The sequence below is a fragment of the Porites lutea genome, chromosome 13, assembly GCF_958299795.1.
Source record: "Porites lutea chromosome 13, jaPorLute2.1, whole genome shotgun sequence".
Taxonomy (NCBI): Eukaryota; Metazoa; Cnidaria; class Anthozoa; order Scleractinia; family Poritidae; genus Porites; species Porites lutea.
In genome coordinates this window covers 21,918,017-21,945,311 of record NC_133213.1, presented here as the reverse complement: position 1 = coordinate 21,945,311, position 27,295 = coordinate 21,918,017, and the positions used below count along the sequence as shown (strand labels likewise).

Genomic DNA, 27,295 nt, shown 5'->3' with positions numbered 1-27,295 from the left:
ATTATTAATGAGTTTCTGAAGTGGGACGAATCGATAGAAGGGATTTTCCCTGGTTAAGAGGAAATTAAACTGTCCATGATCAAAAGTGAAGGTGTTCTTATTACGAAGATACAATGAGTCTTTTTATCTTTTTGAATATGATTCCTGCCAACGTCAATATCGTTGCTGGAGCGTAAATAGATAGTATCTGAGAAAAAGGAGGGGTACTTTGGCCATCAAATTTCACTGGGTATTGATTGCATACGCAAAATATCAAGATACACTGTATAAAGAAAACAAAACTAAACTAACTATCAGTGGGTGTACGTACCAAGGGTTTTTTTCCTGCCATAAGCGGGAAAAATTCCTTGTACATGATAACGAGGTGATCGTACCAGGGACGGTGTTAACCGTGTATTTTTTTTGCAAATGATTCGCGCCAACACAAATATTGTTCATGGAGAATTAATAGATGGCTTCTGCGTAAACGAGGTTCCAGCTCTGGCAATCACTATAAATATTGACAAAACAGTACTGCAAGATTTAATAGGTAGTGATATTGTACCCAAGTAGAGTAAACAACTAGGCAATTTAGATGCTTCTGCAAATCCGTGATCCACAACTGATATGATGTTTTTGTCATTTTTTCTCCTGTTCTTTGTTCCGTTTTTCGTTTATGGCGTCGAGTGTTTTTTTTTTTTTTGCAAATGATTCGTTGCAACACCAATATAGTTCGTGGAGAATTAATAGATGGCTTCTGCGTAAACAACTTGCTCTGGCAGTCACTAAATATTCAATTGACAAAATTGTACGGCAAGTTTTAATACTGATGATATTGTACCCAAGATATCAAGATATAAAGGGAACAAGTAAACCATTCGGCAATTCAGATGCTTCTTCAAATTCATGATTCACAACTTTTATGATGTATTTGTCATTTTTTCTCCTCAACTTTGTTTTCTGTTTCGTTAATGGTGTGACAAATTCGTCTGTGAGTTCAATTAATAGGGACCCCTGTAGCTACTGCAACGTTCAGTTGACTTGCCAGTGCACGGACCTAGGCAAAGCCGTGGACTCTTTAAAAGTAAAGGTAGAGAAGTTTTCTGGATTGAACAACAGTACTCTAGGGAGTTGTGGTGCAATAAAGTCCGTAGAGGCAAAAGTGGAGAGTCTAATTAAACAGAACAACAAAAGTTCAGGGGTAGGCGATGCCGTAAAGACCTTAGAAGCAAAGGTGGAGAGTCTTTTTGCGCTAACCAACAAGACTTTTGGCATCAGCGATGTGGTCAAGTCTTTGGAGGCGAAGGTGGAGAGCCTTACAGGACTAAACAACAAAACTTCTGGCGTCAGCGACGCTGTACAATCCTTGGAGGGAAAGGTTGAGAGTCTGTTTGGTCTGATTAACAGAAGTTTCATTCCACAAACGGCTCAGAAACCAGCAGGTAATCTAAAAGATAATTACAAATATTTAAGCGTCATAAAAAAAATCTCATTCAGTTTAATTAGTTTTCATCTTACTCCCTTGTATATCCTTTCTTAACATACTGTAATATCGCCTGGTCCTCCACCTACTGTTCCAACCTAAACTGTATTTACCTTTTGCATAAGCGTCTAGTGCGGCTCATAACAAAAGCTCACTATCTAGCAAATACCGCCCCTTTATTTAGCCAGCTTAAAGTCCTTGACATATTTGGTATTAATTCATTTTCTGTCGCTACCTTTATGTATTCTTATCACCATAATCTTTTGCCTAGTAGCTTTCATGACTTGTTCTTAAGTAGTAATCAAGTCCATCAATAGGAAACTCGACTAGCCTCTCAGTATAGACCTCATTTTTGTAGAACAAATATAAAGCAATTCAGTATCCTTTACCGAGGACCTAAAACCTGGAATTCGTTGCTTGTTACACTAATTAGCTCTCCTTCTATATTTGTTTTTAAAAAAAAAATTTAAAGAATTATCTCACTGACAGCCGATCTGTCGTTAGTTTTCTGATCTTGTTCACTCTGCAATCAGCCATGAATTTAGTTCACTAGGTAGTTGAAGGAAGCCTATCAATATAAGCTTCAAGCTTCGTTAGGCTTCCTTGTCACATTAAATTTATATTAACAACTTTTATTCATGTTGTATAAGGTTTTGTGAGTGACTAAATAAATAAATAAATAATAAATCTTATTATTCTCATGTCATCCTCAACTACTTTTAACTTCTGGTCTTGCACTGTTTTGCAACACTGCATTCTGGTATTTAGTCAAAACTGTAGAATCCCATGCTTACTAGATACTCCTTTGGTCGAAAAATTTAAATGATTCCCTTTATTAGGGATCGAATTTTGAAAAGTTGATACGGAATAAATGTACTCTGTGGAACATAAAATAAGAGTGGTTGTCAGAGAAAACCGGGCAAAATGTTAAAAATGTCAACGGAAGGGGGTCAACAGAATAAGTTCATACTAGCATCATAGATAGGTCTGGTGGAGTAATGGACAAATATACCAAATATAGGTTCTTCACAGCCCTTGTATTAGAGATACGAGCGTCACTTTATTCGACCACCTCGGACGCCATTTTTATAAGCAAATTATCATCATTTTCTGAAACTCCACAGAACCCGCAAAATTTAACGAGCGAAGTTTATTTTTGCATGCGATAGAACACATCACAGAACTACTTTCTAAAACCGTAAATTTGTTAAGTAGCCACGGACAAGACTAAAATTTTCTTATTTTATCTGACCTAAACTCAGTGTCTGCAAACGAGCAAAAATCGGGCATTTTTGAATTGATTTACAGCGCACAACTAAAACGACAGAACAACTCTGACAGCCAAATTGCAGTCTGCTATCATCCATGTAACCAAAACATTAATAATCATTTTGGGCCATTGAAACAGGAAGAAATTAGAAAACTCACATTTTATTATAGTTTCCTATCTTTTTCTTGCAAACAGGCCGATCGCTTCGTGTTTGTTTTAAGTCCTCTTCGTGAATTTTCTTTCATATTTCGCTGTAAAGTATGTTCAACAGCTGAAGGAAATATCAAAGAGCTCGAAATACTGCCTAGGTTACATTTTGAAAGGGAAAAAAGTGCTGAACGACGAAACTAGAAAATAACAAAGCGACGCCATCTTGAAAATGCAGCACTCAGGAGGGACTGGCACTAGTAGCTGCCTTGTCCACAAGATGATAAATTACCAAATGGCTAAAAAACAAAAAAAGAAACAAACCGGCTTATCAGCGACCTAGTACAGTCCTATTTCTTCTTCAATTACTACTTTTAGTTAAATTTACCTTGTTTTGTGTTGTCGATTTTTTATGGCGGAGTGATGTGTGCTGAACAGGTGACCAATTGGCATTACTTTATTCAGTCTTCATTTGCTCTTCATTCACTTCATTTTGAGTTATCCCGTATAAGTCTTAGCGTTTCTTTGGACTCTTTAATATATTATCTATTTTTGCGTCAGTCTTCAATCACCGTCTCCTGTTCATGATCTCCTGATGCACTTTTCATAGTCCGGAAGACTTCGCCCGAAAAACTACTAGCAGAGCTTGGGGGAAGTGATTGACTAGTCATAAGCTTCATGGGTGGGGAGGCTGAGTAGTTGTTCCTTGGACTTGGCTGTCTAGAGACTCAGTACAGGCACCTTGTAACAATTAAGGGTCAGGTCCGTAATCTGACTAACTGTCAGTCACTAAAAATTTATCGATGTACGTTTGAGCAACTTGTTGATCTGAGTGAGTTTTAATTTCATTGAGCTTAAGTAATTTGTATTTATAACTTTTCAAAAGAGATTGAGCGGTTTTCTATGTAATAAAAGTGAACTTATCCAGTAATTTGCAGTGACACCTAAATCTGTGGAAAATTGTAAATACATATATTCCATTTACATCTGTAACTCAATGCGATATTCTAATTCCATGGTCTAATTCCTGCGAATTTCATGGAACTCCATGGAGATCAATGGAATTGGATGCAGTAGTTTCCATGGAATTTCGTGGAACTTTTCCATTGAATTCCATTGAGATTGATGCCCTTATCCCCCATGGAATGCCATGGAAATTTTTTCCACGGAAATCGATGGAATTCCATGGAGGTATTTCTTACGGTATGTACCAAGTTATTTAACGGGGCTGTGTCTCGCTATTTTCTACCTTTTTAAAAAGCTAAAGCGTGTTTTCGAATCAACTGAATCCCAAGAATAAGACTATGTTTAGGCATTAAAACCGTTTCCTGTCGTCTGTTAATATGGATGATTGAAACTTGAAAAAATGGCCAGCCTTTTCAATGCAAAAATTACCAAAAAATAATTATGGCTAGTGCTGTCTGATAAGTTTTGTTTGGGAATTCTCCATAACTCTAAAGGAGCATTTTGTATAAGTGTATAGGCACTAAGTAATGACTTCAGCACTTAATATTCCTAAAAACAGCAATATCCTCGAGACAAACCCCCTTTAACACCAGGATAAATTAACTACTGTATGATTAAAACGCCCGATCACTGTTGTGGGAAGTCAAATCTCTTTTTTTTTTCCATGAGCTTGACGTGGCGAGTGTTTCACCTTTTCCAAAACGAAACGTGTTATTATTCTCTTGTCTTAAAGCGTCAGCGTGTCCAAATATGGCAATCCTGACAGGGACCTCAGGCATCATCACAAGTCCTTCTTACCCGAGAAATTATGGTAATAACCACAATTGCACATGGAAAATCACGGCAAGTACAGGAAATCGGGTCAAGTTGGTCATTCAAGACATGGACATAGAAAGTGGGACTAACTGTCCCTACGACTATATACTAATTCAAAATGCTGTCATATATGGCAGTGGTGTGCTCCCTGGGCGTTTATGTGGTTCACTCACCAACAATTCGACTTTTTCTTCTTACCACGAAACCTTGATCGTATGTTTTGTTACTGATGGTTCTCTAACCGCCCGTGGATTTAAAGCAAGATACACTGTTATTCCTGGTAAGTAGAAAGAATTACGTTTTGCAGTGTTCTGCGCTTTATCCAGTATAGTATGTTGCGCGGTATCCCGGCACAATCAGGCTTGTAAACACTGTAAATTCTTGTTTGACCATAGACGATTTCTGAATTTTGTCCTCCGAGGTAGTCCTTTACATTTCTCTTGAAAGATTTCCACTATGCTCAATTAAGCATATTTAAAATCAGGGGCATAGCCAGCCATTTTTTTTATTTAAGCCCGATTTGAAGAGGTCCTGGGAAAGCGAGGAAGGAGAGATTCATTCATTCAGGCGCTCATTCGTTCGTTCGTCCGTCTCTCCCTCCCTCCCTCCCTCCCTCCCTCCCTCCATCCATCCATCCATCCATCCATCCATCCATCCATCCATCCATCCATCCATCCATCCATCCATCCATCCATCCATCCATCCATCCATCCATCCATCCATCCATCCATCTATCCATCCATCCATCTATTCATTCAGAGAGTTGTAAAACTTTGGAACTTGAATGTAAACGGTGCTGGTATTGGTTCTGCAAAAAAAACAAAAAAACAAAAAAAACAAAACAAAAAAAAACAGATTGAGCACTCCTAGTATTATGTATTTGGTTGTTCATTGAAAAAACGTTATTGAATTTTGAAAAGAGTGAAAACATAAAAGACCTCATTAAAACAAGTGGATTTTTTGACAATTTCAAGAGCTTTTGCTCCTTGAAGATCGGGTCAGTATGGGCTTCGTACCTAGATTTTCTTACTTATTGCCTATGATGTGTTGAGGACTTAGTAGAAAGCCAAGTTATCGCCTAAGCCATAAACAGTTTTTAGGGGGAACATGAAGAACAGCGGGTCATCTTTGCTCAAAAATGTTGTGTCAAATGAATAATTAGCAGTGATTCGTCAACGAACGGGTTCTTTTAGTTAAAAAAAACAAAAAAACAAAAACAAAAAAACGTGTCACAGTCACACCTTGAAAAACAGTTTTTGAATTCTTTATAAAGAACTCTGTTACACTCAAGTAAAAATGTAACCTGAGCAGTATTTCGAGCTTTTTGATATTTCCTCCAGCTGCTGAACATACTTTACAGCGAAATATGAAAGAAAATTCACGAAGAGGACTTAAAACAAACACGAAGGGATCGGCCTATTTACAAGAAAAAGCTTGGAAACTATAACAAATGTGAGCTTTCTAATTTCTTCCTGTTTCAATGGCCCAAAATGATTATTAGTGTTTTAGTTACATGGATGATAGTAGACTGCAATTTGGCTGTCAGAGTTGTTCTGTCGTTTTAATTGTGCGCTGTAAATCAATTCAAAAATGCCCGATTTTTGCTCGTTTGCACACAGAGTTTAGGTCAGATAAAATAAGAAAATTTTAGTCTTGTCCGTGGCTACTTAACAAATCTTACGGTTTTAGAAAGTAGTTCTGTGATGTGTTGTATCGCATACAAAAAATAAACTTCGCTCGTTAAATTTTGCGGGTTCTGTGGAGTTTCAGAAAATGGTGATAATTTGCTTATAAAAATGGCGTCCGAGTGGTCGAATAAAGTGATGCTCGTATCTCTAATACAAGGGCAGTGAAGAACCTGTGTTTGGTATATTTGTCCAATAGCCAACCAGAACTATCTATGATGTTAGTATGAACTTATTCTGTTGGCCCCCTTCCGTTGACATTTTAAAAATTTTGACCGGTTTTCTATGGCAACCACTCTTAAGAGAAATGTTAGGGTTTGTGAGGGGTAAATTTGGTCGTCCACAGAAATTGGGAGTGTTAACATCATATATTTTCAGTGGCCGCTAAATAAAGAGTAGAAGTTACTGAATAAAATATCCTTTTAAATGGCAGTCCTCCAAAAGTGACACACTCTTGATATTATTTATTTAAGACAATTTACGACAGAAACATTAGATAGGCTGACATTTTACGACACGAGAGTGTTGCTACGGAGTTTTCGGCTTAAGTACCAAATTTTCGCTGAATTATTCCTCCTAAATGAACCTAATAAAAATTGTTTTCTACGTAAAATCAACAAAATGGAAAAACTGAAAATAGAATGCAAAGCGTTACCAAACAGTCACGTAAAGTCACTGTACATCTAAAGTTAGCCATTGTTAAAAGGGCACTAATGACGAGCCTAACTTGTATAGTCTGGGATAGCGCAGACTTAATGCAATTTGGATTTCTTTTTTTTTTCTTTTTTCTTTCTTTCTTTCTTTTTTTGTTTGTTTGTTTGTTTGTTTTTTTAATAATCCAATCTCAAGCAGCATTTGTAAACTTCCTATAGGTAGCGAGATTTACAATTGTAAATTCAACAACATAAATAAAGTTTCCATTAGTATCATTATTATCATTATCATTATTATTATTATTACTATATAATGCAGTATTACATGCCTGAGTGCTCATACTATTGATGAAATAACACAGGAGATGGGCGTCTCACTTGTGCGAGTCCTGGAAAAAATGTTTCCTCGCCCTATTCTTCTTCGCGCCGGTAAAATTTTCCATGAACTCTCACAAGTGAGTTGTTTGCAGGCTAGACCGTAACCAGCCCCACCGCCGTTAAATCGTTTTTTTTTTTTTAATTTAAACTTTTGAATTGTTTAAAATATCACTGCTTTACGGTAGAAAAAGAAAATGGTTTCCATTACCGGTATTTTAAATTTTCGAACTTAAAAAAAAAATGCCTTAGTTGAAACACAAGAAAGGTTTATTGTTTATTACACCAATATGGCCGCCTTGACGCTGAGGAGGAAATAATCTATGGTGTGGCTATTAAAATAGGACCTCTTTGGCAATAATTTAACATGGTACCAGTATGTTTTTCAGCTTTTGGAAGTAAAGTTTGGAAATGTGTTTGAATTTTGACTTTTGTCACATTTGGCAGTGGAAGGGTAAATGACAGTTGTAGCGAAGACGGTATGACGTTATTAGCTAACGTATTCTTTGTTTGCCCTTCAGATCGCTGGCAGAAGCTTAATCGCTCTCCAGTGTGTTTTGGCGCCAAAGGTGACCAGTTTGGAAACTTCAGCGCTCCAGCTGGAAGGTTAGCTGCCATAAAGCTGGTTTATCTGTACGGTTATGTATCCTGCAGCACTAATGTGTCTTCTTATTGGTCTTACTGGGGCTGCGGTGTCGATCCAAGGAACGCGAAAAACACTCATCGACAAGTCAACGTTGTCATAACAAACTCAAGCAATCACATTCTACTGCCACCGAATCAGCTCATCAGCGATGTAACCATGAAGTGGTACACGATTCCTGGATATAACTCCCTCTCACCCGAGCTTGTTCTGTCAGTTTTCTTGAATCCTATTAGCTTGTCTTCCAATCAAGTGTTACGTCTGTGGTACGGTGAAGATCTGGCGAATCACAAAGAGGAAGACAACGGGGGAAGAGTTTGCGCTGATGTTTATTCTACCTACGATTGAAAGGATTCAATGCTTTTACAGAACTTATATACAATATAAAAAGAATTTAAATATCAGTTTTGCTAAGTAACGTTTAATGAAATAAACTTCTACTTAGAGTGCTTCGTTAGTCTAGTGTAATAGTTCACATGCACATAATTATGTCTTACACTAACTTATTAAACATGGTGTTAAAGTAAGGTTTTTATTTCAAGATCTTCTACTAGGCTTGCCCAATAAAATGATTATTTCGAAGGAAGCTAGTTATTTCCTGCCTTAGCTGAATTCCGTCCCTCCGCAAGAAACTAGGCTAATACATTTACATGTTTATTATAACCTTGATGAAATAATCATCAGACTGATGTTTACAACAAATACAAACAACAGCGAAAAGTCAAAACAAAACAAAACAAAACCAAAAAAATAAAACAAAGAGACAAAAACAAACAAACAAAAAAAAACTACAAATTAAAACAAAAACATATGTTACATCGGAAAAAAAAAAACATTGTTTTAATGTTGAAAAGATCCATAGTAGAAAAACTCATTATTTAGTCGGGTTAGGAACTGAAAAATGGAAAAAGTAAAAATATATCACAACGTACTTTTGCTACTTTTATTTGCATTGGTGTGATCAAGGCAAAGTTTCTTAGTCAATGGGTCAGTCTAGATCTCTCCATTGTAGAATCTCTGTAACCTCTGCAGTAAATAGCCCACGTTCGATATATTAAAATTTTAATATGACTCAGAGGCGTTAGGCTCAAAATTGCACATTTTCACGACTCCATTGTCTTGCAAGTCCCAAAAGAGACTTGAGCATAAAGAAAGCCAAACCAGATATAGAAAAATGACCAGAAAGCCTCATGGTCATGTTAGAATTTTAATATATCGAACGTGGGCTTATTACAACAAGCGTAGACTGGCTCTCTGATTTTGGCGTCCGTTTTGAAAATCAACGGTTCTGTTTAATGCCTGCTTCTTTTGGAGTTTGAGGTCTGCTGAAAAGTGTTATCAGCTTCTCCAAAAACACAAGAGTAAATTCTAAAACTAACTACCATGAACTAGGAGCCTTCGGCGACCCATTGCTTTTGCACGTGAAATTATTTCTTGTCGCAAAGCACTTGACTGAGTCGAGCCGCATGCATAATTTGAAAGTTTTAACAATACAGCACAGAATAATTGCATTGCCCATGGACGATCATTTGAACTACACAATTACAATCAAGGCTTCGACACTCATAGTTTTGGTGGAAGAATGAATAATATGAGGTAAGCTGCCCTGGTTCCCTTTTCCCTCTTAAATGCAAAGCATGTCAACCACATCATTTTGCAAATAAATTATTTAAGTGGACAGTGTAACCAGCGGTAAAGCTCAAAAGTAAACATTCTTAAAACAATATTTCATTAAATTTCTTATGTACTGTCGTGTATTATCAGGTTTAAAAACTTAGAAAATGTGTGACCCCATTCTAGTAATTCTATTGAAAATGCGACCCCATTATAGTCAATCCAGTCGTGAAAATGCGACTCCATCCAGCGGCATATCCCATTAGCCTCTTATAAGGAAGTAACCCCCCTCCCCCGGGGGAAGTAGTCCTCAATTTTTGAATTTTTGAATATTTCCATATGAAGGTTTCCCTGGGTAGAAAAGCGTGGTAAATTCAAGGGTTTTGCCTTTGAATTTGATGTTGTGCTCAAGACATTCCGGCCAAAGTACAACATTTTCCAAAACAATGACGTTACTCCAATAATTAATAACAACATGAAGAATGTTCAATCGACATGAAATACACAAAGTATACATCACATAGGGTATTTCCAGAGAAACTGAGTATTAAGGGCTAAAATTCGATTCAAAAATTATAACAAAACTATGAAGTAATTTTCACGTGATATTTATTCCGATCTCCAAAAATAATGTACACTCTGTGTGCAATCCATATATCATAATGGATCTACAGAAAAGATCAAGCCATTTAAGTAATAGGAGCTTGGTTCAAAGGTGGAATTTGTGCCTAATACATAAACCTTAGCTAATACTAATGGATGTTTTCAGCTATCTTTGCTACCCAGGAAAGTTTGAGAATTTAATCTATCTACGACTTTTGAATCAATCGATGTTTTCGTGAAAGTATGTAGGGAAAGAGCTCGTTTTTGCCGTGATGCATATTCTTTCCTTTTATCAAAATCACGCAAGTCTACCTGTCTCTTATGGTCTGAAGAATGTTTAAGGGACATTTGTTAATTAATAAAAGAGTGAATGATAAGTAGCCGAACTGTTTGCTTAAATAAAGTCTTGTCTTCATGCAAAAATTCCTCTTTAGATTTTGTAAAACGCGTTGCACAGCAGAAGGGAAGAACCCAGTGTACATAACCAGCATAGAACAGTCTAAAGGAAAACGCGAATTATAAGGGCTGATATTCGATTAAGAGCTAAAACAAATGTGACGTCATTCTCACGTGACATTCATTTCGATTCCGTCCATAACTGGCCAAGCTGTTTAATCTAACGAATGGAAGGTATGCCTACAAAAATACGGGCCAGCCATCTTAAATAATCCTAGGCCAAAAGAACACCATCACAGTTTACCAGAACAAAATATCAAAAGAATTTATGCGGACAATTCATTGTCTTTAATTCAAAAATAGGGATGACTATTAAATCTATGAGTGCATTACATGATCTAGTACTATGTTTGGCAGAAATGATTAGTTATATGCCAGATTTGGTTGTTTCTTGACTACAGCTAACTCCTAAACTTTCTGAATTCTTGTCTCTAAACGGGAATAATTCTTGAAACGCTACAGTACAGTACTTTCCTTTTCTCTGCAATGTTGAGATGTGATTGCAAAGATGCGTGACTACAACAACAATGTAAAAGGAAGAGGGGAGGGAACATAGGAGAGCGAACTTTTCCAAAGTGTTTCAAGGGTTTTATCTGATATTGTAACTAGACGGTTTTATTACATTTATTCAAAGAGTAAAATTAAGCTTACTAAGGACACAGTTGATAAAGCGTTGTTCGCAATAGGGAGCACAATAATAGTAACGACAAGAAAAAAAAAACTACAACAAAAATAAATAAATGTCAGTTAGTCTAACAGCACTAACGTTTGTCTATATTAAGCGAGTTGGGTTTAGGGTCAATACAAGGGGTTTTCCTGAGTTAAAAACAAAGCAGAGTTCATGATCACATGGTGTTTGTATTAGCGCGTTTTAATAAGTGTTTTTCCTTTTTGTGTATGATTCTGACCAATGTCGATATCGTTCCTGGAGTGTAAATAGATAACTTCTGAGTAAAGAAGGGTTTCATTGGGTATTGATATTCTACCCAAGATTTATAGGGAAAACGAGAAAACGAGTCAGCACTCATTAGTAATTTGGAGGTTTCTTTAAAACTTAATTGCTGAGAGGCTGCCCTAAACACACAGGTTTGACATTTTGATGTGAGAGTCTCCAAGTGTTTTTCACTACCATGTGGATGTACAGTTACAGTGGTATAGTACCACGGAAGAGCATATAAATACCTTTTGCCTGAACTGACCTTGACGCTTCATGTTTATTGATCACCTGATGAACAACCACATTTTTTATATTCTTACGACCAAAAAGTAGTATTTCGATATTTGGAACAGAAACTCTGAAACCAGAATAAGACTTTAATTAATCTACACTATCCCACTGTAATGGTGGATCGATCATATTACAATTTTAGGGTGGCCTGTTTAGCAGGGCTTGAACGGAAAATCAATTAAATCTTTGATGGGAGGCCGTAGGTTCAAACCCCGGCCGGACCAACGTAAACACTCAAGGTCTTTAGATAACTGAGGAGAAGTGCTGCCTTTGTAATAACATCTGCAAACGGTTAGACTTTCTAGTCTTCTCGGATGAGGACGATAAACCGTAGGCCCGTCTCACAAGCCCTTACACATGTAATATTATCCGTGGACGGTTGAAGAACCTATACACTCTTTGTAGAGAGTAGGGCATGTAGTGCCCGGTGTAGTGGTCTATCTAGCTCGCTTTCACACTCACGTATCAATCAATCAATCAATCTTTATTTCACTCTACAAACTGTGTCACTTACATAGGTACATTTTCACAACAGAATAGGAAGAGTAGAGTAGGAACTTTCGACAAAACCCTTCTGTGCTCAACTAGGAGAGCCCCTGCTGTAAAGTATAAAATGATTGATACATTATCAACATGTGACTGGCTGTACTTGTTTTAATTAGATAATTACAAAGGCTATCTTTGGTATGATTATATTACTTTAATAAATCAATATAATGTTCTAAATTCTTTTCTTAAAAATATTAAATGATTCTGAGTTTTTGATGAATATGGGAAGGTTGTTCCAAATTTCACATCCTTTAAATCTGATAGAATATCTTTTATAATTCGTACGTGCCTGTTCTTTGTGGATTTTGAATGAGGACCAGGTTTTATGGTTATGGAAATAATTATTAGACAAGAAAAGATCTTTGAAAGTGATAGGAAGTGCTTTTGCGAAAAATTTAAATGCAAATAATACTATCGCCTCACCATCAATTGGTAAAATAGAGAGATTTTCAAAAATTGGACTTGCATGATCTCTAGGATATAAAAATGAAATAGCCCTGACAATCTCCTTTTGTAGTTTTTAGATTGATTCTAATCTCGAGGGATAAGTATTTGCCCGTATATTATATTTCCATAATTAAGATAAGGGTAAATTAATGAATAATATAGGGTTCTCATAGTCTGAGAGGGAAGGAAGTGTCTAGCTTTAAATAAAATACCACTTGTTTTTTGCTATTTTGGTTGTAATATGTTTGATATGTGTTTTCCATGTTAAATTAGAGTCAATATACACCTATTTCAAAAAAAGGTTGTCGGAGAGAAAGGCGAATGGCAATTGTCGAACGGAGATTGTACGACCGAAAGGAATTGTGGGTTTTGAATATTGAAGATAGCTTATCCACTATCTAGCTAAGCTAATCAATGACGCCGGCTCTATTTAGTGAAGGCCTTCAATGGCGGGTTAGTATGGTTTGTCCATGTTCTTAAGCATTCATTTGGCGTTTCTGAAAGAACAGTTGAGCGCTATATTTCTAAATTTCTTGTGACTGGCGATGTAAAGTCGGAGACAATAGGCCGTTCATACGAGGAAACGAGGAAGATCTTTCAATTTGAAAAAAAGCGTGAGTTTCTTTTGTCTTCGCCGTCAAGAACCCTCAGACAAACGTTCATAAGCAACTTGTGAAACTTTGCGTATCAAATAACGTAACCACAGTTCCTTTCGGTCGTGCAACCTCCGTTCGACACTGATTCGCCGTTCGCCATTCTCTCCGACAACCTTTTTTGAAATAGCTGTATATTCCTAAAAATTTGGTTCATTCAACTTGTTTTATTTCAGTATCGTTTATTTTTACTATTATGTTGTCGATTTTTTTCCTTCTAGTGTATGGGGGAATCATTACTCATTCCTTCATTACTTGTAAACTGCACCTTAAGTCCCCCAACCAGTGTTGTCAATTATCCCTGAAAAGCCCTGCGGGGAGTGGATAATAAGATATTTACAACATTTACAACCTTTTTCCATTGTTGGCTAAAAATAACTTTGACCTCATTTCATTTATTCTGTCGTCCCTCCTTGTCGGAAAAATCCAGAAAACACAAGTGAAGTGACAGGGAGGTGCTCTTGTTTATTAAATCAAATATACACACTTTATCAGAGCAAAATCTCAGCGGATGGAGTATTTTATGATAAAGGGGGCCTAGAGATATAGTATACAGTGGCAATATGGGCGCGATAGCGGCCATCAGGACTGCGAACGGCGCACTTTTCTAAGGAGTTTGGGGTGCATGCTCCTCCTGAAAAATTTTTGAGATTGAAGTTCTCTGATATGCAAGTCTGGTGCGTTCTGGACTCTTAAATTTATCAAATGTCTGGAATCCATATTGAACATGTTATACATATTGAACATGCTGAAATATTTTATAGAGTGTTTTCACTCACGTGGTCAGCATCTATGCAAATTTATTGGAACAAAAGAAAGCGTCTGCATAAGAAAAGAATTCAAGTCCCACACGATTGGTTTGGGACACCAACATGGCGGCCGTTTCATTGTTTTGGGACACCAATATGGCCGCCGTGACTTCATGTGAAAACACTCTATCAACGATGGGTGTAGTTGTGGCCAAGGAAGTAATTAACACTTTATGATGCCAGCATGGGCCGAAGCGATTGCGGCGAGAGCCGGCAACCTCCCAAGAAAGACAAGGTTCGGTAAATTTTCTTATTAACAATTTTTATTAAAGAAAATATATTTAAGCTAGAAATCTCGAAGTACCATCAGACACATGTACACGTTTACAAAGGAAAAAAATTCCCGGACAAAAGGGGGGGCCAGGGCCCCCTGGGCCCACCCCTAAATCCGCCCTTGAAAATAACAGGAAACTCACGGATAGACTACACTGTTTTTTTATCTCCACAAAACGTACATCTTATTAAGCTCGCGGTTGACAAAGGATTGTCCGTATTGGCGAAGTCAACTTTTCATGGGAAAAGAAAAAAGTGTTCATTATATGCATTGATAGATTTCTGTATTAAGGATGTTAAATTTATATTTACTGAAATACAATACAAGCTAAGGGATTTATCTCCGTTTATAAGCCGGGAAAAGTCAAAGTTTAACTTTTTTCAAAAGATTTGTTCTAATGTCAGTGTAGCTCGTGGAAAATTAGGTCGACATCTTCTAAGCCTGGCTTTGGCCATTAAGACTGACAGCAAGAAGAAGAGTGCCGCAAATATCACCGGGTAATGAATGGTGAAGGTGTATTTGTTATGAGCTATTTAATTTGTCTCCAATATTTTAAAGAACGCGTCCTTAATCATCGCGATGGTCCATCGCACGTACTTATAGTTACGTAATATGTATTAAGTGGGTGTTTTTTTCGGCAAAAGCTTTCTGCCAGCGTCGATATAGTTCCTGGATAATTAATAGACAGCTTCCGCGTAAATAGAGGATGGCTCTCTTCAAGAAGGCTGACATCGAGAGAATAGGGACGCAAGTATCACTGGGCAATACATGAGGAGACACAAACGGCTTGCACTGTAAGTATCCCGGAAGGCTCCATACAATTCCTTATAATTTTGTTATAAGGAATTGTATGGAGCCTTCCAGGAGACTTTTCTTCATTAGCTTAGGCGCGGCGGATTTTGTCACGTATGATCAGCGCGAGGTGTTTTTCCCGACACCCTTCTGTCAGGAAAATGTCATCATATGAAAGCAAACCAGACACGATCGCGTCGGCAGGCCGTAGCCGGCAAAAATAAAAGGCTTTTCTTCTTCCATTTCAGAGGCCAGTTTTGTTTCCATGTGGTCAAAATAAATCAGGTTTGTTGGTCGTAGGTAATAAAATATTGTCTTATTCAGTTCTCAAGGACCTTTAGAAAACGAGATAATTGACTAGAGAAAGAAGCGTGAAAACGCTTTTCTGGAAGAAAATGTTTTTTAATTCTTGCAGCAATTTTGCGAAATCGCGAAGCGCAATATATTCAGTTTCTTCCAAAGCCGTCATGATTAAGCAGTGTAATGCCATCACAACTAAAAATGAATTTAGTTTGTATCGCAAAAGCCGCGAAAATAGAGATGAAACAAAAAATGGATCGGAAAAATTAATAAAATCACCAAAAAACCGTCTCGCGGGAGCTTTGTCAAACAAACCGTTGGTTTATTTAACCTAACCTGAAAAAGGAGACGTCTGCACGCAGAATACATTTCATACTACATGTAGTTGTGATTTCGGGAACGGACCTCGCGAGCCTCATTGCCGTAATGTCTTCTACATTGCAGAAACTACAGCAGAATCGACCTGCTCGCGTGGTAACTTTCCGTTCCAATTATGACTATACAGTACCAGTGAATTGTTTCGAAATTTAAAGGAGCGAAATTTATTTCCATCAGCGCGTAGTTAGCTAGTTAAGCAATAATAATGCACAGCACTGTAAATAACACAGTTCTAGAACATCTGACGGCTTCGCGTTTTGTTCGTCGCTGCATGCGATTTAATCGCTTATAAACCTAACAGAAAATGCATGAATACAAACAAGCTCGCTGTTCCACAACCCCGCACTGAATTTTAAAAGAGAAGCCTTTCTTATAACGGAAGAGTGTTGTAGAACAGCTTGTCTCTGAAGGTGCGGCAATAATTTTTTTAAAGGAAAATTAAAAAACCTTAATTTAGATATATGTATCTTTACACAAGGCCTAAATGTAAAGCAGGTTTTTTATTGTTATATCGTTATTACATTAGTTTTTATCTGGTTATATTTCTATACTTGAATGTAAATATATGCCTAAGGGAAATACCGTGTATTACCTTACCTTACCTCTGTGATGTGTGTAAATTTGTCTTTTGCTATGGTTTTAGACAATACGACTTCTCCTGACTATCAATTGTGCGTCAAAACAATGTATCAAGCGCGCGATAAAGAAATTGTCTAAGTGCCACGGGGTAGCACTTTATGACAAAGTTTTAACTGGAAAACTTGTTGCCATTTGATGTACACCTGTATAGTTTATGTTTGTAAGCTCTACCTAAAATAATCACTTGGTTACACTGCACCCATGGGTGTGCCACCTAAAGTGCAGTCTATGTTTGTTAGCTCTACCTAAAGAATGACTGGGTTACACTGCACTCATGGGTGTGCCACCTAAAGTGCAGCCTATGTTTGTTAGCTCTACCTAAAGAATCACTGGGTTACACTGCGCCCATAAGTGTACCACCTAAAGTGCAGCCTATGTTTGTTAGCTCTACCTAAAGAATCACTGGGTTACACTGCGCTCTGTGACGGACGTTTGCCTCGCGCTCTCTTCAGAGACAAAAAAGCTATAGTCTGTTTGGCCAAAAATCAACCTTTGTTCCCCCTAAAAATTTGACACCATATTGGGCCCCGAAAGACGTTTAAAGTTCCTCCACAATAGAAGAGTGTTTTGCTAGAGGTTAGAAACGCTTGGCTTACATGAGTTTCAATATAAAGATGCAAAAATTTATCAGCATAATTATAGCACACAAAACATTGTCATCAAACTCCTGGCATGTAGCCTGAATAAGCCAAGCAAATACAAATAAAGCATATAACCAGAAATATTCGTCAAATGGTCTCGTTAAGTAAATTATACTTCAATTTGCGAAAGAAATTTATCTCTTGTATCCGTGTTACGCATCGAAAAAGCGACGAGTCATCGCATGACATTAGGTAACAGAGGTAATACCCACGGGTTTCACGAATTCCAATTCCACGATTTTTCGCCGAGTAACAAATTTAAAACTTCAATTCTTACCTTACAGTTGTCGGTTCATTTACCTTACATTCCCCAACACTAGTAAACATGGACAAACGATGAAATCCGGCACTCTTCTTTCAGAAGTAGCAAGCCGCATGAAGTAAAATCCACCGATATGCGCTGCATTCTCACCAAAAATATAAACATTTGTCGTGGAGAAAATACGACGAGGAGGAAAAAATGCCAGATCTTCGCCTCGGCAATGTATTTCAGCTACCAAGCCGGCGTATCTCCAGAAGGTGGACTCAAAATGGGACAAACCTTGTGATTTTCTCAGGAGCGCTTTGCGCGCAAAGTAATTTATTCTGGCGCGAAATGAAGATTAAGAAAATGTATCTGAAATCTAATACACGACAGGAAAATTTTCGCACTTTCGAGGAGCGCGACATATTAAATGGGATTGAGTCGGATTAGCTGCCAGCGGAGAAAACATCCCTGCGTGGGATTGTACTTCCAGTAAAAAGCCTCTGTGTCCTCTCATGACCCAATATAAAATAGGGAAGACAAGGAAGACAATTATGCAATTCAGACGTTAGCTAAAATCGACTCAATTCCTCTTTTATGATGCTTTTGCCAATTGTTCTGCTTGGTATTACCACTGTTTCGTTTTCCTTGAACAGCCAAACACCTCGGTTTAGTAGCTGTAGATGCACATGCAGTGCAAAGCAGAACCTAAGCTCCCTAGAAGCAAAGGTGCAGACTCTTCTTGGACTGAACAACAAGACTTCTGGCCTCAGCGATGCCATCGAGTCTTTAGAGGCAAAGGTGGAGAATGTCAGTGATGCCGTTAAGTTCTTAGAAGCAAAGGTCGAGTCTCTCATTGAATCGGTCAACAGAAGTTTTTCTTTAATGTCACGACCGGCTCCAAAACCCTCTGGTAAGAAAATTTAATAATTTATTAAATGATAAGTCTTAAGTTTTCGAAATTTGGTTTTTAAGGCAACCTCTGAAAATTTATAAAAATTTCGGTTAAATAGTCACGCCAGCTTTTCCTTTTGTTTTGTCAATCATGCGAGTAGCCTGAATTTCATCCGAATTCTTCGAGTCGTTATTACTCCCTCAGTAACGTCTGAATCGACCGGCCGTTAATGCCGTCCAGTGACGTCACTACTCCTTGACCTTTGCTTTAATTCATGCAAAAAGTAAAACACGATATTCAAGTGGCAAACCGAGAAATATCGTTTGGAAATGTCTGCATGATACAAAACTGCTTTATTTTTTTCGATTGCAATTCATGCTTAACGTTCAAACTATCAACTGCAATCAGTACAACTCTGAACCGGTTGTAATAAATTCGATAATCAAACTCGATCGCAATCACGCAAATGAAATAAACACACACACGGAACACTTAGTTCAAAAACACAATGATTTGCTTTAGAAAAAAAAAAACAAGGAGACAAGAAAGAAAAGCTAACAGAATCATTACACTTGACGGTAAAAATAGCAAGAAGGTCGAATTATAACACTGATCTCAGAAAACTTCGCGTAAACAAAATCACCGGCCGCCGAAACCACAAAGCCGGGCTCTAAATGAAAAACCTACCGACTCTCCGCAATGATTCTTCATTCGCAGTTCAATTTAGCATTTTCAGTTTCGAAGACAAGGGCAATTTTGCTGTTTAAGATAAAGATTAAGCTTATCGAAATGTTTGAACTAAACGAACCAGGGATGCGATCCACTGAATATCAATAGCATTAAGGCCATTTTCGAGGAGTTAGAATGAACGAGGTACAGAAATACACGAAATATTGTGACTGTTGGCCAAGCCCCTTCCAGGCTGCCGCGCATTAACCAATGCAAGCCACTACTTCTGAACGAATGAACCATTTAGTGAAGAATGTGTGCTTCTTATTTTTTTTATATTCCTTGTTTGAATTCCAGAGCGATGGTTGAAGCTTAATCTCTCTCCAGTATGTTTTGGGGCCCAAGGTGACAAGTTTGGAAATTTTACCGCTCCAGCTGGTAGGTTAGCAGCCATAAAGCTGGTTTGGCTATACGGGTATGTGTCCTGTTTCAACAGTGTGACTTCTGATTGGTCTTACTGGGGCTGTGGTGACAATACTTGGGACTCATTCACTGACACTCGAGTCAACGTAGTCATAACAAACTCAAGCAATCACATTCTACTGCCACCAAATCAGTTCATCGGCGATGTAACCAATAAGTGGTACACGATTCCTGGATATAACTCCCTCTCACCCGAGCTTGTTCTGTCAGTTTTCTTGAATCCTATTATCTTGTCTTCCAATCAAGTGTTACGTCTGTGGTACGGTGAAGATCTGGCGAATCGGAACGAGGGAGTCAACGGGGGAAGAGTTTGCGCTGATGTTTATTCTACCTACGATTGAAAGGGTTCATTAAAATGCTTTTACATAACATATATACCATATAAAAAGAATCTAAATATTAGTTTTGCTAAGTAACGTTTAATGAAATAACCTTCTACTTAGAATGCTTCGTTATATAGTCTAGTGTAATAGTTCGCAAGCTCATAATTATGATAACAGTAATTTAAGTAAGGTTTTTATTTCAAGATCTTAGTCTACTAGGCTTGCCCAATAAAATGATTATTTCGAAGGAAACTAGACAGTTATTTCCTCCCTTAGCTGTATTCCGTCCCTCCGCAAGAAACTAGGCTGGTACATGTTTATCATAACCTTGACGAAATAATCATCAGACTGAGGTTTACATCAAATACAATTTAACAACAGCGAAAAAACAAAACAAAACAAAAACAAAGAAACAAAAAAAAAAATACAAATTAAAACAAAAACATCTGTCACATCCAAAAAAAAAACATTGTTTTAATCTTGAAAAGTTCTCATTGTTCAGTCGGGTTGGGAACCGAAAAATGGAAGAAGAAAAATAAATCACAACGTATCAAACGTTTGCTATTTTTATTTCCATTGGTGCGATCAAGGCAAAATTCCATGGCAGACGTCTCTTAGTCAATGGGTCAGTCTAGATCTCTCCATTGTAGAATCTCTGTAACCTCTGCAGTAAATAGCCCACGTTCGATACATTAATTAAATTTTAATATGACTCAGAGGCTTTAGGCTCAAAATACTGCAAATTTTTCACGAGCTCCATTGTCTCGCAATTCCCAGGAGAGAATTGAGCACAAAGAAAACCAAACCAAATATAGAAAAATGACCAGAAAGCCTCATGAATAATATATCGAACGTGGGCTATTAGCACGAGCGTAGACTGGCTCTCTGATTTTGGCGTGCGTTTTGAAAATCAACGGTTGTGTTTAATGCCTGCTTCTTTTGGAGTTTGAGGTCTCCTAAAAAGTGTTATCAGCTTCTCCAAAAGCACAAGAGTAAATTCTAAAACTAACTTCTATGAACTATGAGCCTTCGGAGATCCATTCGGTTTTGTAGGTGAAATTATCTCTTGTCGCACAGCACTCGACTGAGTCGCCTTTCAAGCATCGTCGAGCCCAAAGCATAATTTGAAAGTTTCACAATACAGCACAGAATAATTGCATTGCCCATGGATAATCAAGTTGAACTACACGATCATAATCAAGGCTTCGATACTCATAATACTCATAGCTTTGCTGGAAAGATGAATACATATGAGGTAAGCAGCCCTGGCTCGCTTTTTCTCTATTAAATTTAAAGCATGTTAACCATATCACTTTGCAAATAAGTTATTTCAGTGGACAGTGTAACCAGCAGTAAAGTTCAAAAGTAAAAACTCTTAGAACAATATTTCATTAAATTTCTTATGTGGTGTTAAACTATCGGCGGCTTCGCCTCGAAATTAACTTTTAAACCTGATAATATACGACTGCGTGTTTTTTCAACGCCTTCAAAATCTCTGATATAGATCAACTCATTCTTGTACTGATATTTAGATTGGGGGTTATTTTGATCCAAAAAAATTGGACGTAAAGTTTAGCCGTGTCTTTATCACATATACAGACACTCAGTAAACATTAATTGCTTTTTATTCTTTGTAAATTATTAATGAGTTTTTGAATTTTAGAAAATTAAAGCATATCCTAGTTTTTTTAAAAACCTAGGATTAAAAACTTAGGAATCGAATTTCAAGAAGAATTAATAAACTTTCTGAGAACCTGACTTCTTTAAGTATCTCCACTTTAAATATAAAACAATTTCTTTGAAAATATCACATATTACCTACCCTTCTCTGAGCAGCACTAATTTTACTGCGCAGTAAACAGCGTAAATATTAGCCTTGAAAAGTTTACTCACCTGAACAGAACGGCACCTTCTACGACTGTTTCGTAAGTTTTAAACCCGCCAAAACTTTCATCTTAAAGCTGAAATGTTCAGCTTTCATTCCAAACACTTCGTTTACCGAGAACTGAAAAGGGCGCCTCAAAAATGGAGTTTTTGTTTCAAGTGTCCGGATACTGGTACCGTCCGGATACTTGGCAACATACTGTATATATTAAACAGTTACTGTCTTTTTGAAATGACAGCGGACGGAGGCTTTCCCAGTTTAATTTAGGTAAGGCCGTGCTTTTGGTGAATTGCCCAGAAACTAAGCATTTTTTCATTCTCAACCTAAAAATTAGTGATGATTGAACAAATTCGATTTCTTGTCTTTAGATAGCTTGACTCTTGTCATTTATGACGTCATCAGAAGCGCATAGCCATAGAAACCTCATGTCATCAATGTGGTAGCAGGGAGGTTTTAGTATCAAGAACGGCATGCCATTTGTGGCTTAAAAGCAACAAATGCACTCATTATCAGACAACAATCGTGTTTTAAGTACTGTTTAAAAAAATAAGCAGGAGTGTATTAGCAGGTTTAAAAACTCGAGGCGAAACCAAGAGTTTTTAAACCGACTGCGAGTTTTTTGAACGGCTTCAAAATCTCTTATATAGATCAATTCATTTCTTGCACTAATATTTAGATTTGGAGTTATTTTGGTCAAAAAATTGGACGTAAGGTTTAGACGTGTCTTTATCAGATATAAAGACACTCTTCAAACATTAATTTGTTTTTTTTTTTCGTTATGGATTATTAATGAGTTTTCGAAGTGGGATGAATCAATAGAAGGGATTTTCCCCGTTGAAAGGAAATAAACTGTCCATGATCAAAAATTAAGGTGTTCTTATTACGAAAGATCTAATAAGTCTTTTTATCTTTTTGAATATGATTCCTGCCAACGTCAATATCGTTCCTGGAGCGTAAATAGATAGTGTCTGAGTAAAAGGAGGTGTACTTTGGCTAACAAAATTTCACTGGGTATTGATTAGGTACACGAAATATTTTAAGGTACACTGTATAAAGAAAACAAAAGTCAACTATCTATCAGTGGGTGTACGTACCACGGGTTTTTTTCCTGCCATAAGCGGGAAAAATTCCTTGTACATGATAACGAGGTAATCGTACCAGGGATGGTGTTAAGAGTGTATTTTTTTGCAAATGATTCGCGCCAACACAAATATTGTCCATGGAGAATTAATAGATGGCTTCTGCGTATAAACAAAGTTCCAGCTCTGGAAATCACTATAAATATTGACAAAACAGTACTGCAAGATTTAATAGGTAATGATATGGTACCCAAGTAAAGCAAACTACTAGGCAATTTAGATGCTTCTGCAAATCCGTGATCCACAACTGTTATGATGTTTTTGTCATTTTTTCTGCTGTTCTTTGTTCCGTTTTTCGTTTATGGCGTCGAGTGGTTTTTCAATCTTTTTCGCAAATGATTCGTTGCAACACCAATATAGTTCGTGGAGAATTAATAGATGGCTTCTGCGTCTATCACTAAATTTTCAATTGTCAAAATTGTACGGCAAGTTTTAATACTGATGATATTGTACCCTAGATATCAAGATATAAAGGGAACAAGTAAACTATTCGGCAATTCAGATGCTTCTTCAAATTCATGATCCACAACTGTTATGATGTATTTGTCATTTTTTCTCCTCAACTTTGTTTCGTTTTTCGTTAATGGCGTCTCAAATTCGTCTGTGAGTTCAATTAATAAGGACCCCTGTCACTATTGCAACATTGATTTGAATTGCCACTACACGGACCTTGGCAATGCCGTAAAGTCCTTAGAATCGAAGGTGGACAGTTTTTTTAAACAAAACAACAAGTCCTTTGGAATCGGCAATGCGATTAAGTCTTTAGAGGCAAAGGTGGAGAGTCTTACTGGACTTAGCAACAACACTTCTGGCGTCGGTGATTCCGTAAAGACCTTAGAAGAAAAGATGGAGAGTTTTCTTGGACTGAACAACAAGACTTTGGGAATCGGCGATGCGGTCAAGTCTTTGCATGCAAAGGTGGAGGGTTTTTCTGGACTGATCAACAAGACATCTGGCGTTGCCGATGCCTTAAAGTACTTAGAAGTGAAGATGGACAATGTATTGATCAACAAGACTTTGGAATCAAAGATTGAGAGTCTTAGTGAACTGCGCAATAAGACTTCCCGAATCGACGATGCGGTCAAGTCCTTAGAAGCAAAGGTTCAGAATCTAATTGCTCTGATTTATCGTACTTCTTCAGCTCCACAACCGGCTCCGAAACGGGCACAGTCAGGTAATCTAAAAAGAAAAGTATTAATCTCATTTTATATCGAATCTTCTGATCAGTAAAATATCCTTTGATCTTTGTAATATCCTCAACTCAGTTTCAATTCTCGGTTTTAGTCGCGTCAGCTGCTGTGACAGAGTCTCTTCTTGCAGACATCAATATACGAATAACTATACAACTAGAGGCACATTTTTCTTATTCAAGGATAGTTTTTCACTTGCTTCATTCAGTGATATTGTTTTTCACTTATTTCTTGAAATTTTCTTGACTATTTAAAGCTTGGACACAACAAATCTTCCAAATGGCAGATACGATGGCTATGCCCGTATGCTCGGCAAATAAATCTACCCTTTATTTTACTTTTTTTTTTTTCATTTACGTGGAAGCCATTGTCTTGTTTATTTATTTATTTGCTTATTTATATATATTTTTAAAGTAATTCTTTATATTTCATGTATATTTTAACAGTATTCATTTTTTTCCCCTTTTGATTATAGTTCGGGTTTAAAAAGCTCGGAGAAACGTATTAGAGAATCGAAGCTGTAAACTAACTCCAATTCTCGTGGTACTTCTCTCTCAGTTGCAACATGTGTTGACAAATCGCCTCATTGTGGCCGCTGGGCGATCATTGGTGAATGCACTAAAAATCCCGGATACATGCTGACATCCTGCTGTGTGTGGTGCAACCATATGAAAAGTACGTACTCGAAAACGAAATATAACTTCTTAATCCTTGCCAAGGCGATTGCCGGGCGCGACAAACGCTGCGAAATTTTTTTGTCTTTGAAGCAAAATAATGCGGAAGGCTTCATTGGCGCACCATAATTTTTTTTTAGAAGGAGACCAAATATAAGTCCGTACTTTGAATATTCGCGGACTTAAATATCAGTTTTCGAGGACTTTAAGTTTGCTTATAAGACCACTAAATTTTACGCAAAAAGACCTAATATGCGCAACTTCGGACAAAAACACTTCAATATCTCCAAAAATTTGCTATGTAAAGTCGGGATTTCAAATTCTTTACACGATCGCACGACTGTTTGAAAGGTTAAGTTCACAATACATTCTACAGTAAACAGAGGCGATTCGCTCATTCGGCAATGAAATTTTCGCTTCATTTGCCGTCACAAATAACTCCTCTGCGCCCTGTGCCCATGGTTGCCACTGCCCGCGTGATATGGCTGTGCGCGTGCGTGAGGTAATGGCCAGGTCGTGGGTTGGTGTATGCGTTCCCCTTTCTATAAGTTTGCACCATTTTCAGGTAATTTTCGTCAATACAATCGAATTAAGTTCAATCTATTTTTCATCAATTAAGGAATTTGACATTTCTAAACAAATTCAACAGCACTCGCGTATAGGTAAAATCTTTGCTCATTGGCACTTAGCGATAGCTATAGCTAGCCATATATAATAAAACTTCTAAGTTAGGCGCAGTCATATACAGCCGGTTCTTTGCTAATGTCCGGTGTCATGTGACTTTCCCCTCTCCTTCCCTCCCCGCCCAAAACAAACGGCAAGAACGTTATGCGTTGCAACCCTCGAGTGCACGATTCTCACGGGTCGTCCAAGAGGCGGTCTGAGCTTCTCGCGAACAAGGTTGTTTGTTTGTTTGTTTTTCTGTGTGTGTTCTCGTTTGTGGAAAAATCGAAACTCTCGGGAAAACACTACCATTTATCTTGGTGAAAAAAGGCGTACACGAGCCAAAGGCCCAAACGGACGGAGCTTATTCCCGGTTTCCTTAGCAGACCTAGGAGTATTACTGCTCCCGTGGATGGTAAGTTAGTCCATCGCAGGGATCCCCTGCAGCAGCATGTCACCGGTAACCATTTCTGCCTGCACCTGGGTGAAGAGGGTGACAAAGTGTAGTGAATGTCCTAGCTTGTCTAAGGCAACAACGCGACGGTCGAGGCTTGAATCCCGGACCTCCAGATCCGGAGTCCGAGTTTTTAACCGCTGGGCCACACAAGCCGCCACCAAACAGTGTAAGTCTATACTGATGTTGTATCATTGCCTATCTTCCTAGCTTTGAAGAACATTTCAAGTACCTCTTGCACAAACCAAGACCAAAATTGTCTTTCTTGGGCAAATACTGACGAGTGCTGCAAAAACCCCGCCCATATGCTGGAATATTGCTGTGCCTCATGCAAGGCTAAAGGTAATCACGTGATCTTTAAAATTGGCTCCCAGGTGGTGTCCACACTAAGATTGCAATGCATTGTGGCTGAAAAAAACTTTCAAGATGGCTGCGAAGCTTGAGACATTTCGCAGATTAAAAAGGGACAGGTTCACGATTAAGTGCATGCTCGTTAATTAAATTTCTTCTTTCCAATTTGTTATTAATTCTATCGATAATAATCCCACTCACATGTATCTCATTAAAAGAAACATAAAAATAACCGCTTAAAACATTAAAGGAAGGTTAAAATAACACAACAGATACAACAGCTGCCAAGGATGGGAAAAACTGAAGAAGATTGAAACGGATTGAAATTAGGGTTTTGAAAACTGTTCAGCCTTACAGTTTTTCAAAGTTTATCTCTGCTGTTTGCAGCTTCAAAATAATGCTTAAGGGACATGTCTGTTTGTGTCTAATCTCTGATTTTGTCATTTACGTGTAATTTCTTTGCCTACGTAATTTAAGTTCCATAGCGATTGAGGGCAAGTAATTGGCAATGTATAAGAAAATGAACTGGACTGCCGTGACACAGAGTTTACCAGAGTTTAGTTTCTTCCTTGGCGCAGGCCAATAAAATCATTGATGTTAAATTGCATGGTTTAGCTTTATCTTTCATGTACATTTCTAAATTTCTTACTGCCTTGCTTCTGAGGAAATGTCTGTCTATTTTTTAGGTTTCACGGCTCCGTGATAGACCACCCAAGGACACTGGGACTGTCAATCAGTATTCAAATGTCAACGTAGTTTAATTTGCCTGTAACCTAAGTAAGATGGTGAAATGAACGATTGAATGTAATTAAACGCAATCAGGGTGAAATAAAAATAGCTTGATTTGTTTGTGTTATGATGATTTATTTTGTCTATACATTGTCCTCTGTTCCTCTCACGACAAATATAAGACCCATGTAAGGTT

The 27,295-nt window shown here is 37.6% G+C and overlaps 2 protein-coding genes across 2 annotated transcripts; both read left to right on the top strand.

Annotated features, from left to right (window-relative positions):
• The first annotated feature begins 532 nt into the window (after nt 1-532).
• LOC140923134 (uncharacterized) lies at nt 533-8,834 on the top strand. The gene is made up of 3 exons (XM_073373206.1): nt 533-1,421; nt 4,579-4,941; nt 7,896-8,834. The coding sequence occupies exons 1-3, from the start codon at nt 902-904 to the stop codon at nt 8,363-8,365; spliced, it is 1,353 nt and encodes a 450-aa protein (XP_073229307.1). The 5' UTR covers nt 533-901; the 3' UTR covers nt 8,366-8,834.
• A 14,695-nt stretch (nt 8,835-23,529) lies between these two features.
• Nucleotides 23,530-27,168, top strand: LOC140923380 (uncharacterized). Its single transcript, XM_073373467.1, has 4 exons — nt 23,530-24,212; nt 24,787-24,903; nt 26,230-26,361; nt 27,057-27,168. Exons 1-4 carry the CDS (start codon nt 23,573-23,575, stop codon nt 27,071-27,073), a joined length of 906 nt encoding a protein of 301 aa, XP_073229568.1. The 5' UTR covers nt 23,530-23,572; the 3' UTR covers nt 27,074-27,168.
• Nucleotides 27,169-27,295: the final 127 nt, after the last annotated feature.

Excerpts from the sequence above, each read along its gene's own strand:
- LOC140923134 (XM_073373206.1), top strand. The coding sequence starts at position 902 with ATGATGTATTTGTCATTTTTTCTCCTCAACTTTGTTTTCTGTTTCGTT. Across the intron at positions 1,422-4,578 it reads AACGGCTCAGAAACCAGCAG|CGTCAGCGTGTCCAAATATG; the intron begins GTAATCTAAAAG and ends CTTGTCTTAAAG. Across the intron at positions 4,942-7,895 it reads AAGATACACTGTTATTCCTG|ATCGCTGGCAGAAGCTTAAT; the intron begins GTAAGTAGAAAG and ends TTTGCCCTTCAG.
- LOC140923380 (XM_073373467.1), top strand. The coding sequence starts at position 23,573 with ATGATGTATTTGTCATTTTTTCTCCTCAACTTTGTTTCGTTTTTCGTT. Across the intron at positions 24,213-24,786 it reads TCCGAAACGGGCACAGTCAG|TTGCAACATGTGTTGACAAA; the intron begins GTAATCTAAAAA and ends CTTCTCTCTCAG. Across the intron at positions 24,904-26,229 it reads GTGGTGCAACCATATGAAAA|CTTTGAAGAACATTTCAAGT; the intron begins GTACGTACTCGA and ends CTATCTTCCTAG.